Here is a 15,192-nt window from a genome sequence, read left to right on the forward strand (position 1 = left end):
GGAGAGTAGAAGCAAAACCTCCTGGAAGGCTGAGTCTCAATGAGAGGAAACTTGGAATGGAAAAGAATTTGTGTTGACAGTAAACTTGCCCTATATGTTAGTGCATCTGAAGAACACTGCAGCCATACCTCTTCCACTTTGAAGTACATGGCTCATAAAGAAAGAGTGAACACATTTCAGTCAGACATGAGGAGGCAGAGCCATGTAAAAACCACATATAAGAGTCACATTTTTTGTTTATTTTTAGTAGGATTCCAGAAGGGAGTAGAATATAATAAGGTTAATCAGTAATTTTCTTTAAAATAGAGAAAATTACTTTCTTCTAAAGCTTGTATGGAAATAGATCTTAAACATCTTAATCAAAAGTTTAACATTAGAATCAGAAAATCTCAGTACACACCAAATCTTGAGTGTATGTTTTTGGAAAGTTGTGTTATTCTGGAAATAATATATGCAGCCAGTGACTGGCATACTACAGCCTAAGGATATAGTCTGAGATTGTGTTGAACAGAAGACCTTGCTCTGAATAGCTGAAAGCTGAAAACACTCCTTTATGCTGCAGTGAGCTATAGAAAAGCCCCGTCTTGACTCGTGCAGGGGGTGCAGTGTAAAGGCAGGTTATTAACAAGCCTTCACTTTGGTAGGTGAGGGATGAAGCCTCAGATCCAGAAGACACATGCAGTCAGAGTTTGTGGAACAGGTTAAGCAAACTGAGAAACAAAGGTTTTAAAGGAGAGAGGGAGGAAGGATGTTGATTCTGACATTTGAAGTCCTGGAAGTGGAGATGTACTCAGTTCTTACTAAAGTAGTTCAGGTGTACTAGGTGGATGCTTCTTGTTGATGTTTTCTGTGCAGTGTGAGGTGAAACTTGTTCCAAAAAGACTGCGCTTGGACAGCAGGCCTGGTGATGAAGATGAGGGAGAAGATGACTCAGACTCAGATGATGAAACTTCTGCTAAGGACAGATACTTCAGCTACCTAAAGCAAGGACTGTACTTTGTGACAGAAATGGAACGATTCGCTCCTCCACGGAAACGACCGCGTACTATTACAAAGAATTTTCGCCTTGTCAGCTTAAGATCCACAACTCCAGAGGAACTGTACCAGAGAAAAGTAAGTGTAGATGGAAATATCACATCTCTCTTAATCACCTTTATTTAGAAAGAGCCTTTTAATTCCTGCTGTTCTGACAAAAGTATTTAGGCACTTATTTCTGACAGTTTATTAACTCTCAGTGTGCTGTATCACTTGATCAAAGGGATCCTTTTTTTTACACTAGCATTATAATAACTGAAATGAGGTGATGTTTTCACTGGGAGATGCTGTGCATCATTGGCTTGGCTAGACTTGAACATGTACCCATGTGTTTGCATGTAGTGAAACACTTGGCAAATATATTGAATGAAATCAGTTTAACCTGTTGGCCCAGGAGTAGGTTAACTTAGAGTCTTCTGTGAATGTTTTGCATGTTTTTTCAGATAAATGTACAGATTAGGCCTCTGACTCATTCTTCCCAAACAGATTCTGCTTCGTTTTTAGGGCTTTTGATGAGACTGCTTTGTCTTAAGCCATTCTAGTTATTTTGATGGTCAGCAAGCCCTTTCTGTAACTATTGCAGTTCCCAGAGAATGCTGATGTCAGACTAAATAAGATGCATAACTAATATGATGTTACCTAAATAACATCGTCCTTTCATATGAGGGGAAAATCTCTGATTTTCTAGAGGTGTCCATCAGGTCTGAATCTTACTTACTTGTATTTTGAACCAGTCTCTTTCCTACCTGCTTATGCATACTCAGTAATTATCCCTCTGTCTCTTTTGACACACAGAATTAACAGTTCATTGTTCAATATGAAAATCAAATGACTTTAATTTTCATGTGTTTGCTTTTTAGATTGATAATGAAGAATATGGGGAAGCTTTGTCTTTAGCTCAAACATATGGCCTTGATTCTGATCTTGTGTACCAAAGACAGTGGAGGAAGTCAGCTGTTAATGTTGCTTCAATTCAAGACTACTTGGTGTGTTTGTGTTTTGTGATTTTTTTTTTTGTTTTTTTTAGGCTTTCTTATCAGACTGACTGTGTTATCTTTACAGAAATGGAATTCTTAATTGTATTCTAATTTATGCAATGTAAATTGGTGGCAGTCTGAAGAATTGTCCTGCAAATTCTATTTCACGTCATGTGTAAGAGAGCAATTTAACTGAAGGCCTGATCTAGGAACCTTGGCAGTTAATGAAATTTCTTTTGGAATATCTTCTAACTTCTGTTAATAGTAACACACTTTCTGTGTGTAATCTCTTCCCCCACATGCAGCAGTAGATTATTGCCTGGCAAATGAAGAATAACAATTGGAAATATCAACTGTTTAAACTTCCAATTATTACAGAAAATAAATTGTGAAGGTGAAGTTGGTACCAGTAGCTATATGACAAAGTTTGAATAACAAAATTTACAGAGAACTCTGTGAACTGTAACCGAGCTTTTCAGTAGAATTGACATGGGGGATTTTTGTCTTGGAAGAAAGACTTCTAAGTCAGCAGAAAAATGGTGTTGAAGTTGTACAACCTCATGGTTGTGGTAATGTATTAGTAATAGAAATATACTATTAGGATAGAATAGGAATATAAAGTTTAATATTAGTGTAGTTGATATAGTATTAATAATATAGGTATATTAGTATATATATAGTAGTATAGATAGGTATGTTAGTCTAGGCTAAAATATTACAAGAGATCAAGATAAATGTGATAAATTATTTTTTTTTCAAGTCAGATATTGACTGAGTGTCAAAATTTAGCCTTTTGCTATGTAATCTGTAATTTCAACCAAAGATCAGCAGTTAAGGCAAATGTATTTTGCAATCCTGGTGCCTTTTCTGTCACAGACTCTTAGTGGCATATGAAGAGGATATTATTGAAAATTATTCTAGTGCTATTGTACAATATATACACTTGGTTTATATAACACATATTTTACCCCCAAACCAGCACATTTTATTTAGTGTAAAAAGGAGTGATGTTAATTAGAAAGTACAAATAACTTCTGTTCCAGTTCTTGTGGAAGTTCTGCTAAAACTTTTGGTATTTCTGTGCCCTTTTCTGCCACACATACTCTGAAGGAATTATATTTATTGTGCTCTCATCTCTTTTGCTGGTTTGCATTGTCAGTCACCCAAGGAGCTTGACATTTTCTTAAGTGGAAGAAATATGTGAGGAAACTTAAACATAATCTCTGGTTCCATTGCTTTGGATTGGACCATGTAACATTGTGTCTGTGCTCTTGTTCTTGGACAGAGCAAAATCAAGAAACGTGCATGGGTTCTTCATGAGTGCTTGGAAAGAGTTCCAGAAAATGCGGATGCTGCTAAGAAGCTGCTTCAGTATGGCTTGAAAGGCACAGACTTGGAGGCTCTTGTGGCCATAGGAAAAGGAGAAGATGGTGGCAGGTTTGGGAAGAATATTTTTTCTGTTTGTTTCCTTTTTAAAGAATGGTATATAAAGTATTTTATAGTAATTTGGTAACATTTTTTTCTTATCAACTGCTAGTGAAAATATTGAGAAGCTTTGGCAAGACATAAAGATAGGTCATGCTTTGACTCAGACTATTCTGTAGATGTCCACAAAGTACCTATAAATTTTCCTCTGTATGTACAGAAAATACAGTGTTCATTGTAAACATATGCCCTGTAATTTCTTCATCAGAGGGAATTTATGATGTCAGTATTTTACTACGAGACTCTTCTTCTCTTGATGCTTTTCAAAGCTGCAATTAACCCTATAAATGTGTTTTGTTACATGTCTTAATTGTATTGATCAAGCAGAAGCAAGACACACTAGAGACAATTCTCAGTGTTCAGTTTCTGGTGGTAGAAAGAGGCTGTTCTTTCTTTGTGCAGTCTTCTGTTACTATTGTGTACTGTCAAGCTGCTGCCAATCCCACTGCTGGCTATGGAATTTAGAAACTTAACCACTTCGGTTTTGGTTTGTTTTAGGGAGTGGAAACAAGAGTTGATGTCTCTTGTTGACTTGGGAAGAATCCCCGCTTGTTTATAACACAAAAATTCAGTATTTTTTTATAAAGATCCAGATTTTTAGTGAAAACATAGACAAAAAGCTGTTTTAATATGTCTCTTCAAAAATCAGTTCATTTTTTTTTTTCTCCCTTCATTGTTTACATTGTTGATTTTGTCTTCCAGATTTATTTTACCAGGGGAAGCGGACATTGAAATTCCCTATGAAGACTTTCTGTCACCAGATAAGGAAATGGATACTAGAAAGGAAAAAGAGGCCAAGAAGCGTCAAGAGCTGCTATTATCAGTAAACTTCTCAAAGTAAATGATATGCTAGGCCATGTTTTATTCAGAATTACAAGTTTATAATAACTACACAGTTGCAAAAACATAATTAATTATTCTTCTATATATTATTCCTATGAGAAAAGTGGTTTAAGTTATCGTTGACGTTATATTTTGTCCAAGTTCTTAGTTTACTTTATTTATTGATATATTCCAGTGCACAAAGTCATTAGAATGTGTAACCTTTGTCTTCATATGCACATGATATAAAATATTGATGGCAAACGTGAAAATTCCTGTTCTGAACACAGGCTGACACTGGAACAGAAGGAGCTCTGCCGTAGCAGGCTGAAGCTGTTAACTTACCTTGATCGCCTTGAGACCTATGAGGTGAGTTCTTCCGACTTCTCACACCAAAGCTGTTCCTGCAACTTCTGCATCACATAATCTTATCCTTTTTTGTTATTTATTGTGGTATTAATGTTTATGGCCTTGCTGAAAGGCTACAGTCTGTCACTGTTTTCTGTTCAAGTGACTGTTTCTTCTGTTCACTGTTTCAAAAGGATGGCTTCTAGTCTTGAGAGATGCAGTTGGGCAAAAGCCTGCTTTGAACATCTTGTGTCTGCAGGGAACTGAATTATGCAATTAAATGGGATGTGGAGCTCAGGCAGGATTGCTGTGATTTCTCTGTCAGTCAAATTGGCAAGTTCTGTGCAGTTTCTCTAACAGATCTTTTTCTTCTTGAGCTTACCAGTGTGAAAGTTTTTGGAATGTCAGACTATATTTTGCTAAGTTTTTGAATTTTAAATTTGCAGTTCGCAATGCACACTACTCCCATTTTGGCTTTTACCATGTCTATGTAACTAATGATGTCTAAGCCTTAATTAAAATAAGGCAGAAAATTGTCTTAGCTTATCAACCAAAAATGCATCTGTTTTTTTCCTACTGAAACAAAAAACCCAGCATACTTTTCAGCATATATCTCATACTTACTCATCCTAGGCTGGAAAGATGTGTAGACTTTTTGATTCTTTTGTAAATGTTGTATAAAAAGCAGTCTTTTTTTTTTTAAAGGAAATCCTTGGAGGGCCTCATGCAGCTGAGCAGCATTATGATGGAGAATTCTTTAAGAAGTTCAGAAATCAGAATATCGTACTTTCAGCAAGAACTTACGCTCGGGTATTAATATTTATGTTGCTAGAATGCAGTGTCATTTTGGTGTTGCTCTTTGCACTAAAGTGCTTTTTCCTCCTCCCTTTGAACTTGCTTGCATCTCAGTGGAAATTTAAGAGGTGGTGTCTTTGTTTGATTTTAAATATTAAATGTTGTGACCCTGACCTTATTTTCTTTGTTGCTAAAGAAAATATAAAAATGAACTATTCATTGTATGACCTAAGCTTTCTTGCTCATTTTCAGTCAAAATCAGTCTTAAGCTCTGCAACTTACTGTTCTGTTCTTTAGGAAAGCAACGTCAGAGCCCTGGAAATTTTGTTCACTTTCCATGGATCAGCTTTACTTCCACACAGACAGGCGATTCTCTCCAATTTTCCAGAGACTACTTCACCACATGAGTATGCTTTGCTGTTACCTGAAGCTTGGTAAGGATGCACCAATAGATAACTAGCTCAAAGAGAGATGATTTTTAGATTAAATTATAAATTTAGATTATAAATTAGTTTCCATGTATGGTAGTCTGCCATTGGTAATTATCTGGAATTGAGAGCATGTTTGTCTGTATGGGTCTTGACTTGACCAGTCTTCATTTTCTGCTTTACTTTGTGCCATTTGTGGAATCCTTTTGGTCGTTAACAGGAAAGTAGGGATTTTATAGGTTCTTTGCTCTGTTACATAGCTAAGAGGGAACATGGACTTTTCTGACCTGCAGCTGCCCAGATTTTCACATGTGTAGTACAGGTCTTTAACTGGTTTGTGGTAATAGCCAGTGTTTGGAAATGCATATTACAAGAGTTTAGGTCTCTGGAAGCAAATACATTTTTCTGGATTTGTTTTGTGAAGTCATTTAACACTTAAGCAGTCAGTAACTTCAGAATAATTAATTTTCTTGATACTGATTCTTGCTCAACTTGGTAAGGTAGAATTATGAAAAGCTTTAAGTACAGACTTTACTACTGTTTAATTGCAGCATAAAAAGTTAATTTACTGTAGCTTTCACCTAAATTTTTGTAAGAGGGTCTTTCTTGAACGTCATAATTATGTCCTTATAATTATGACGTTCATATACTTACGTGATGTTAATATACTTAAATAATTATAATTATGTAAGTATATTAATTAGAAGAATTTTTTGCTTTTAGAGTGTTTCTTTTAGACATTTCCAATTATTGAATTAGTTTTGAAGCATATTGTTCAGTGCTCATAAGGAGAGGGACAGATTTTATTATTTGGTATTTTACAATAGGACTTTGAAGCCTTACTTGAGAGGGAAACATTTTGGAGGAGCTAATGGAAATTTTTTTTTGTAGTCTTCCATTATTATAGTTAAGCTTTTCACTTCAAGGTTTTACTAGTCCCATTTGGGCAATTCTCCTTTTAGAATAGGGTTTTTCAATTAATCAAGTTATTCTCCTGAAACTTTTCCTAACTTAAAATACTGGTTTTGTCATCTCTGAAGAGAAAGAGCTGTCTTTATTTCATCATAGCTAATGCTTCCCTTTTTATTTGTTGGTAGTATTGGTGATACATTTATACATTTAGTGATTTAGTTAAGGTGCGAAAACACTTGTATTATCCTTTTCTATAAGGTAGAAGTTAGGACCATGGCGAGATATTATTGCAGTGGTTACAAAATTGGTAAAACGTATTCCAGTTTTTCCCTTTTGTTAAGGTTTGGAATGTGAGAAACACAGAAGAATGGTCATCTTAAACGTGGCTCTGATCTATTGCTGGTCATAAATAGGCTCCTCATGTTTCTGAAGCATTATTTGTTCTTGGTTTTGGTTTTTATTTTATATTGTTGTTTGGTTTGTTTACAAAACTGACTTACGTGCCAAGTGGCAAGATGACAGCTAAAATACAGCATTTCACTAGTGATCTAGTAGTAAAGATGTGAAGTTGTGGGGTAAGAACTTAGTTTTGTCTGCTATTGAAAAGTATATATTTTTAATCTTTATTCTCCTAGCAGACAGAACTTTCCAGTGCTAGGATTAGGTATGTGCAGGTTCACACTTTATATCCCCCAGATTGCAGAATAGACAATACTGTGTGTCTTTTGAAGTTCTTGTCTTTGGACAACTACAAAATGAGGATGAGATCAACCCCTATATACACAAATCCCATATACTTATAAAAACATAAAAATACACTGTATATTTTATATAACCTTTTTCTAAAACCGTTTCTCTGTTACAAAACTGATTGCTCACATAATATCATTAAATATACTCCCAAAAATATATTTTATTAATGTAAATAAATTAAATATGTACTGATGACAATATCTATTAATAGAGAATAACATGCTAATGAAAGACATTTAAGATGTATAAAGTAAAATTTTCTTCCTATTTTAAGGAGGCATCTGGCAATTTTTATTTCATGTGAATCAAAGAGAATTGAAGTTCTTAGTCATTTTCTGTGAGTTTATTGTCCTTTTTGTCTGGCATTTGTTTTTTAAGGAGTTTATTAGTATGGATAAAATTACTGACATTATGTAGATATGTTGTCATTGTTATGAAATATCATTTAAACAAGTGATAAGTGTGCTGTCTAGTTTTCTTCGTATTAGAAGACAGTAAATAATTTGCTGTAAATGAACAGATTGAGCAAGATTATGGTAAAATTTATTCATTCCAACAGAACATTAAGAAGTTGTAAGTAGTGACTGTAATTAATATGCTTCTGAACAAAAGAAAAACATTAAAAAATTATAAACCCCAGTGTTGTAATTGGTAGAAAAAATATTGCAGCATTACTACACAGTCTCTTTAGCTTATGTAGCTTCTAGACAAGCGTTTCAGGACAAGTGAGAGTGAATTAATCTGTGTTGCTGAACTTTTAATTTAGGCAAATAGATTTGAATCAGGAAATGACTGGTTTTCCTTTTGAAATTTCACACAGTGGCAGCTGGGAAATAGGGTGTAGCCTTCAGAAGGTGTTTTTTTTTTTCCTTTCAGTTGCAAAAAAGGCTGCTTTCTTGTGATTTCTTTTAGATCCTTGTTTTTTCTGACAATTCTTGGTTGCAGTGTCTGTACCAGCTGATTTCAGTAGGGTATTTGGTTGCTGTGCTGCGTGTGATGAGACCACTGACAGAGATCAGCTGATGGCACTGCCTGTTCAAGAGTGCAGCCTGATCCAGTGGCCTTGCTTAAAGAACGCCTTGTTGATATGCCTTTGCTCAGTTTCCTGCAGCCCAGACCCCCTGCTAATTAGAAACTATTTTGGTGGAGGTGTCTTCTACGTCTTGGTATATGGCTGTGTGTAGGATGAAACCCTGTTTTGAATTTACAGTATTGTGTCTGTGTACATGGCACACTTAGAACAGTGGGGGGTTGATTCCCAGCTGGAGCTCTGTGAGGTGACACTTATCCCTGTGGGAATTCACTGCATTGCTCTATGCTCACTTAGTTCTTCCATCTCTAGGGGAATCTGGCAGAGGAAAAACATGAGATTGTATAGCAGGTGCTGCCTTGTTAGTGCATGGAGCAGGTGAGATGGCACCTCCATCTACAGCCAGGGAAAGAACATTGCAACAGTTGCTTGCTGTGCACCACCACCAACGGGAATACACATACAAGTGCTATATATTAAGAATTTCCTAACCTTTACAAAATGTTTTTGTAAAGGTTGTCTTACAACTGTTCATCTGCATCCTCCAGTTCAACTGCTGGTAGTAAATTCGAAGTACCTACTGAAAGAAAAGCTCCTTTGGTTAGTGCATTCTATAGGCATAAAGCAGGTGTCTTTCTTGTACTTGGACATGTTATTTACATTAAGATAGCATTTAAAGGGCATTATCACAAAAATTTGAGATCTTGTCAGTCAAGGAAGACAACAGAAGGCATAACAAAAAAAGAAAAAAATGTTGGTTTCTTTTTCCCTTTTGTGACAGGTTATTAGGTAATACATATTTTTTTCCTGTATCTCCTTGTAATAAGTCTCAAATGGTAGATATCCTTTTGTTTCTCATTTTTGGCACATATTTTATAGCTTAGCATCTTTTAGAGTAACGCAGAACAGTTCAGAAGTTCTCTTTCTAAGCAGGGAATTTATTCATATTATTTCTCAGCTTCTTTTATAATGATGGCTCCTGTGTCTCTGCTTTCTCTTATTGGGATTCATGCACCTTCATAAAGATCCATCAGAAGCACGGACTGTATCTGTTAGGACAACTTGAATGAAGGTGGTAGGAGTTTAGGTACTCAGAGGAGCTGATAGCTCTTTTTAATCTCTGTTTTAATAGCTATAGCTAGTGTTCTTAATCTGTAGTTAAGACTGCTGCCCTGAGGATTTTAAATGTGATCCAGGAAAATAGTGTTTTACCACCGTTATAAATACATAACCAGAGTATTTTTCCATTTTTTAAAGTTTCTTATCCTTTGTACTAGGCTTAACTGCTGTATTGTAACATTACTGCTCACATTTTCAACTCACAGAAGTCTGGAACTTCAAATGTATGGTTCCCTCAGCAGCCATAAGTCTGCTATGTAGCACATTATGCTATAGTAAAAATCTTCCCCTTAAGACAGCAACTTTTTATATGTTGCTGTGTTTTTGCTTCTTAACTTTCTCAAATACTGGTGTTCAGTTGTGACATAAAGTGAATTTTTATTGGAGAATTGTGGATGAACTCCATTTGCCTGATGGACTGGGATGGGAATGTGGAAGTATCTCCTAAAAACTTAGTGAAGGTTTTAAAACCTGAAGATTTCCATGTAGTTGACTTTCATCTATGAATAAGTACTGCTAAGAGTTCATAAGCAGTAACTTTGTCTTTCCATAATGATACCTTCTCCTGAATTAGGTTTTTGGTTATTGCCTGTGGCACTGCAGTTTCAATAAAGCTCTTAGAGCTTCATCTCTTCCCTTCCTTATGTGTGCATATAAGTAGTTTTGGTAACAGAATGTCTGCAGAACTGTCTAATATATAGTCCCCTCCTTTTCATACTATTTTTTTTCTTGTAAAGCTGAACTGCCTTTGTTTTTAGTGTAATTCAGTGGTGTTCACATTAAAAGAATTAATCCCATGGTGAGTTCTGGTTTTGAATTTGCTTGAATTCCTTTGTATAGTGCTACAGTGAAAATAATAAGGGCCTATGGCCTATGTTTTGTATGCATGTCTTTTTTCTCTGCATTAACAGGAAGAAAAAAACAGTTCAGAGGAAGAAATGTAATTAATATTATTTCAAGGATGTATTAGGTAGAAAAAAATAGCAGATCTTACCTTCTGCTATAAAATAGAAAAAATAATTTTTGAGAAAAAGATTAACTTGTCATGATGACACTCATGCTTTTGTCTCGATTGACTTCTGCTAGGAGCAGGGAATGTTCTTGTCCATGAGAAAAATAGAGCAGTGGTTTGGAGGAGGAGAGACTCTTCGGCAAACTGCGTGTGTGCAAATCTGTGATAACAGTAGGAATAGCTCATTATAGCCAGGAGGCTGCTGCAGACAGTGAGCTGGTGAAAGTATCACAAATGTTGGTTGTGAGGAGTTTTTGAAGAAGGGATTGAGAACTTGAAGCCATGGGGGAGATGTGGAGAACATGAACTGCCAGGGAGAAAGGAGGGAAGTTTCACAGAACCTGCTGGAGCTGAGCTGTCATTCAGCTGACAGACATGAGTGTGTTCAGCATGGGAAGGTTTCAGACATGTAGCAGCCTTCACGTAACTGCCTGTAGCACGTGAAGTGAACTGTGGCTGTGCTGCTTATCCACAGAACACTGACAGAATTTGTATTTCTGGCTAGTTAATGCTGGACCTGCCCTGACTTCATATACTATGTGTGTCTTTTGCCTGGAGAGTCCCAAACTGGAGTTTGGCTTGCCTTGTCCAGTCTTCTAATGAAGTGTAGTGCTGCCGTTATCTCATCTGTTTGTTGTTCATTTACAGGGTTTAGAATAAAATTTCTCCCAGGAACATTCATTATGCTTTATAAATGTACACTTCTGAAGTAGTATTTTCATGATTTGGTGGCAGATGACTTTGATCTTACTTGGAGTTCAGCTTTGTCTTTAAAATAGCTTTCACAAAATCCAAATGGGCTATTGCCTCACAATATTAATTGTGTACATGAAGAAAAAAAACCTCAGTGAGCTTCTGAGCTATGCTTGTGTTATGTTGACTTTTCTGATGTTTAGATTATTCATTCTAGGTTGTTTAGGAGGGAAGAAAGTTTCCCTCTCCCCAGATTTTATTAGAGGTTAACCATATCATTAAAACATAGCTTGATTTGTTTATATGAAATCAGTTATAACTTTCTCCTCTGGTGGCAGAGCTGCTTCAAAAGACCTGTCGTTGCAGTGTGCCCAGCAAGGATTCTGAAGGTTAGTTAACTGGTGGCCAAAAGCAGTGGGATACCTTTTCCACAGGTTTATGCAGATCAGGTTTTCCAAAATGCATGATGTTTTAGGCAGCAGCTGTACTTCAGTCTTGATAAATTTGTCACGTCCTATGGATGTTTATGGAAAATGAAGCATTTCTCTCTCTGCTCACCACTTCTGTATCCTGTAGTATATTGAACAATTGGAAACCTAAAAATACATGTAATCAGATCTGTAGCTGCATTTACTAATTCACTGTTCAGATACTATAAGGAAAGAAAATGTTTGCATGCAGTATGAACAATGCAGTACATATGACAGCTGTGTGAGGGTATATATATGGGATGCATTTCTTATATTTCATCCTCAGCTATGGAGTAATTTTGACATAACAAAACTGTTTCAGAGACATAAGAATTGCAGAGAAACAGAAAGTGGTGTTGATTTCCCCATTGCTGTCTGAGAAGATACAGACTTTGGACGAAACAGTTTCTAAATCAAATTATAAGAGACTATTTTAATTATTTTATGTATGTAACCCACAGATTTCCATGTGAGGAATTAATGTGTCGCTAAAGGACACGAAATGATTCACAGGAATACCTTTCAGCATTAGAACAGGAAAGAACCAACCTTTATTCTCTGACTCCAGTATTTACAGATTCTTGACAATGACCAGGGATTGGATAATTTTCACCTTCCCAAGCACACTGGTCATGTGAAACATCCATCAAAATGAAGGAATGTGACAAACAACTTACGTTTATAGAACTTTTATGGGAAGGTAACTAAAACTAAGAAAGCATTATCAGAAGACTTTAGTTTTCAGGACGACATTAATGAGTTTTTCTAACAATATTTTTTGGACAGGGAGACATGATTAAAAAAGACAAAGCAAAGCTTAATCTACTTCCAAAATGCCCCAAGCCTACTTCTAAAAGCATCAATGTCTTTCACCAAAAATATACTGTTTCATAAATGTGTTGGGGCAAATTGCACTTTACATTCAATGTGGATGAGTTTACAAAGGAAAGTACTTAAAGAAAAAGTATTTTGGATTTTCAACTGGAGGAGTCCTGGAGATAGGCCTGTTTTATTAAATGCTTAAAAGGGGGGAAAAAGCAAACCCCAGTTGGTATTTGTAATGGCGAGAATTGGAGTCTGACCTTAAAACTGAGTTAGACCTTCCTCTTTTGAAAGCCTGTCCTTGGAGAGAAAAAGAATCTGCAGGTTTCAATAAATGGCAGTTGGGTAGGATACAGAAACCACAATAGCATGGACTTCTTTTGTCAAAGAAAAGAATGGGAAGAATTGCCAAGCCAATGTAAACACTAGAATGAAAAGAGCAATACAGGAAAAGTCACCTCTTTTTGAAGAAATAGAGTTGAATACCTTCATAATCAGTCACTTTACTGGATTCCAATCATATTTATTCTACTGTTGAAAAGAGAGAAGGGTAAAGGGTGGGGGAGAAACAGTGGCTCAGGAAAAAACCCCAAAAACTTAGAAGCCATGCTGGTATTTGCATGTAGTTATACTATGGCACAGTTGATAGTTTCTTCAGTTGGAGAAGAAAGCCACCTGCCTTAGTGACTACAGTGATCTGTCACTGGCTGTGTCTGGAATTCCAAGTGCACAGGAATGCAGACTTAACCTGCATGTGTCTCTGACCTCTGTGGGATTTCACTTGCAAGAGCAAAGCTGCAGAGTTGTGTAGTACAAGGAGAGTGAACTCTGGATCCAGTAGCACAGTGTACACTGTATATACAACAGGATGTCTGTGCATACTGAATTCAGCACTTCAGCCCACCTAGATCTCTGTCTGGTGTGCTGGGCACGTATGGATGTGCCTCCATTCAGCTGGATTTGCTGTACAGGTGTTGTAAACAAAAGCATGGTAGAAAAATGGGCGTTCTGCTTCTTTTCAGATATGTGTTCAAGTCTGTATCTCTTTGTCTCATCTGTATGCATGTTTTTGAATTTTCAGACTGCAGTGGTATTTTGACACCTGAAGTCTTTCTCAAGCGACTTGCTTCCATCTTAACAACTACTTTTACAGAGTTTTGTTGCTCTCCGTCTCTGCATGAGTCACTGAAATTACTGACAGTAGAAACCTGAGGGAAAGAAAAAAAAAAATAGTCTGTGCTAAAGCATAAGTATCAGTTAAGGACAAACCTTGTGATAAATATTGAGATAAATAGAGTGTTGTAAACTTTGCCTTTATAAAGGGCTTAGGTGCAGGGATGTCTTACCCTTTGCTTGTGTCAAGACTGGTTTATTCCATTCCTTGTATTTGATTTCAAATTCAAGAGTTTTTATTAACTCTTCAGAATGAGGATAGATGGTAAGGACAGTTGGATACAGTCATGTAGGGGGCAAGAGGGAGTTAGATATTTTATTAGTGTTGTTGAGAATGTGAATGGAGTTAGGAGTCAGATCTGAGTGCTGTGTGTTTGGCTAGGGTTTTTTGTGTGTGTGTGTTCTGAGCTCACCAAGAAACTTACCTCTTAATACTGACTTTACATAAATGCTGATTTCTACTAGGATGAAAAATACTGCAGCTGTTTTTGGTGGTGTTTTCTTTAAGCATTTAGAGATGGTGGTTTCTGAATTCTGTTTGATTCTTGGTAAGAATTTAAAAATCTAAAGTTCCTCTCAACTTATTCCAGTGGTGAACCGGAATACTTTTAAAGGGGAAAATGGATCCAGGGCAGAAAATACTTTAAAAAGTATTTTCCATGGCTTATCCATACACCTGACAAAATATTTAACGTCTTCTGCTGTGAGAAGGGAAAAAATATAGAGACGGACATTTTGCAGTCAAGATTACACTGCATGACGATGCTTTCCCACAAAATGAAAAATGTTTTCCTGTTTAGTGTTTCACAGTGAGTTCTCTTAATAAGCTTTTATGAAAGACTTCTGAAGTATGCTTTTAGCACTTCTGGAATTTAGGTGTCTGGATAGCTGTAGGTTTCACTGCTGCAGAACCTTGTGCTGAAACATGAGATAGATCTTGGTAGATTTGTCAGAAGGCAAATGGCCAACAGTAATTTTCAGGAGAGGAAAATAGGTACAGGCAAGCACACTGCAACATTTGCTTCAAGTTTCTCAAGTGAGAAATAACAGACATCTCTAATATGACTCAAATGTCAGCTAGATGTAGTAAACTTGCATGAGAATTTATTCCAGGAATTCATTCTGTTTTTGAACCCAAATATATGGTGGTTTATCTTCTATGCCATGCAGCAGGTAGTTAGCAGCATAGCTAAGTATTGTGTAAACCAGTATCTGCTTTTTATTATAAATGAGTCCCACTGTTATCAGTATTTACACTATTGTAGGAAGTAAGAACAGTGAAATGCCATTTCCTATTTAACTGAAATGATAACGTGAA

General features: G+C 36.3%; 1 protein-coding gene across 2 annotated transcripts in view; it reads left to right on the forward strand.

Moving 5' to 3' along the window:
• The window catches only part of NBAS (NBAS subunit of NRZ tethering complex), a 161,350-nt gene that overhangs the window by 23,677 nt on the left and 122,481 nt on the right, over positions 1-15,192 (forward strand). For both annotated transcript variants that reach the window (XM_058834123.1, XM_058834124.1), the window contains exons 15-21: positions 856-1,113; positions 1,896-2,021; positions 3,298-3,449; positions 4,200-4,334; positions 4,610-4,688; positions 5,373-5,477; positions 5,760-5,896. In XM_058834123.1, coding sequence (XP_058690106.1) covers positions 856-1,113; positions 1,896-2,021; positions 3,298-3,449; positions 4,200-4,334; positions 4,610-4,688; positions 5,373-5,477; positions 5,760-5,896 — 992 coding nt within the window. The remainder of the gene's footprint in view (positions 1-855; positions 1,114-1,895; positions 2,022-3,297; positions 3,450-4,199; positions 4,335-4,609; positions 4,689-5,372; positions 5,478-5,759; positions 5,897-15,192) is intronic.

The sequence above is a fragment of the Poecile atricapillus genome, chromosome 3 (genome assembly GCF_030490865.1).
Source record: "Poecile atricapillus isolate bPoeAtr1 chromosome 3, bPoeAtr1.hap1, whole genome shotgun sequence".
In the NCBI taxonomy this organism is placed as follows: Eukaryota; Metazoa; Chordata; class Aves; order Passeriformes; family Paridae; genus Poecile; species Poecile atricapillus.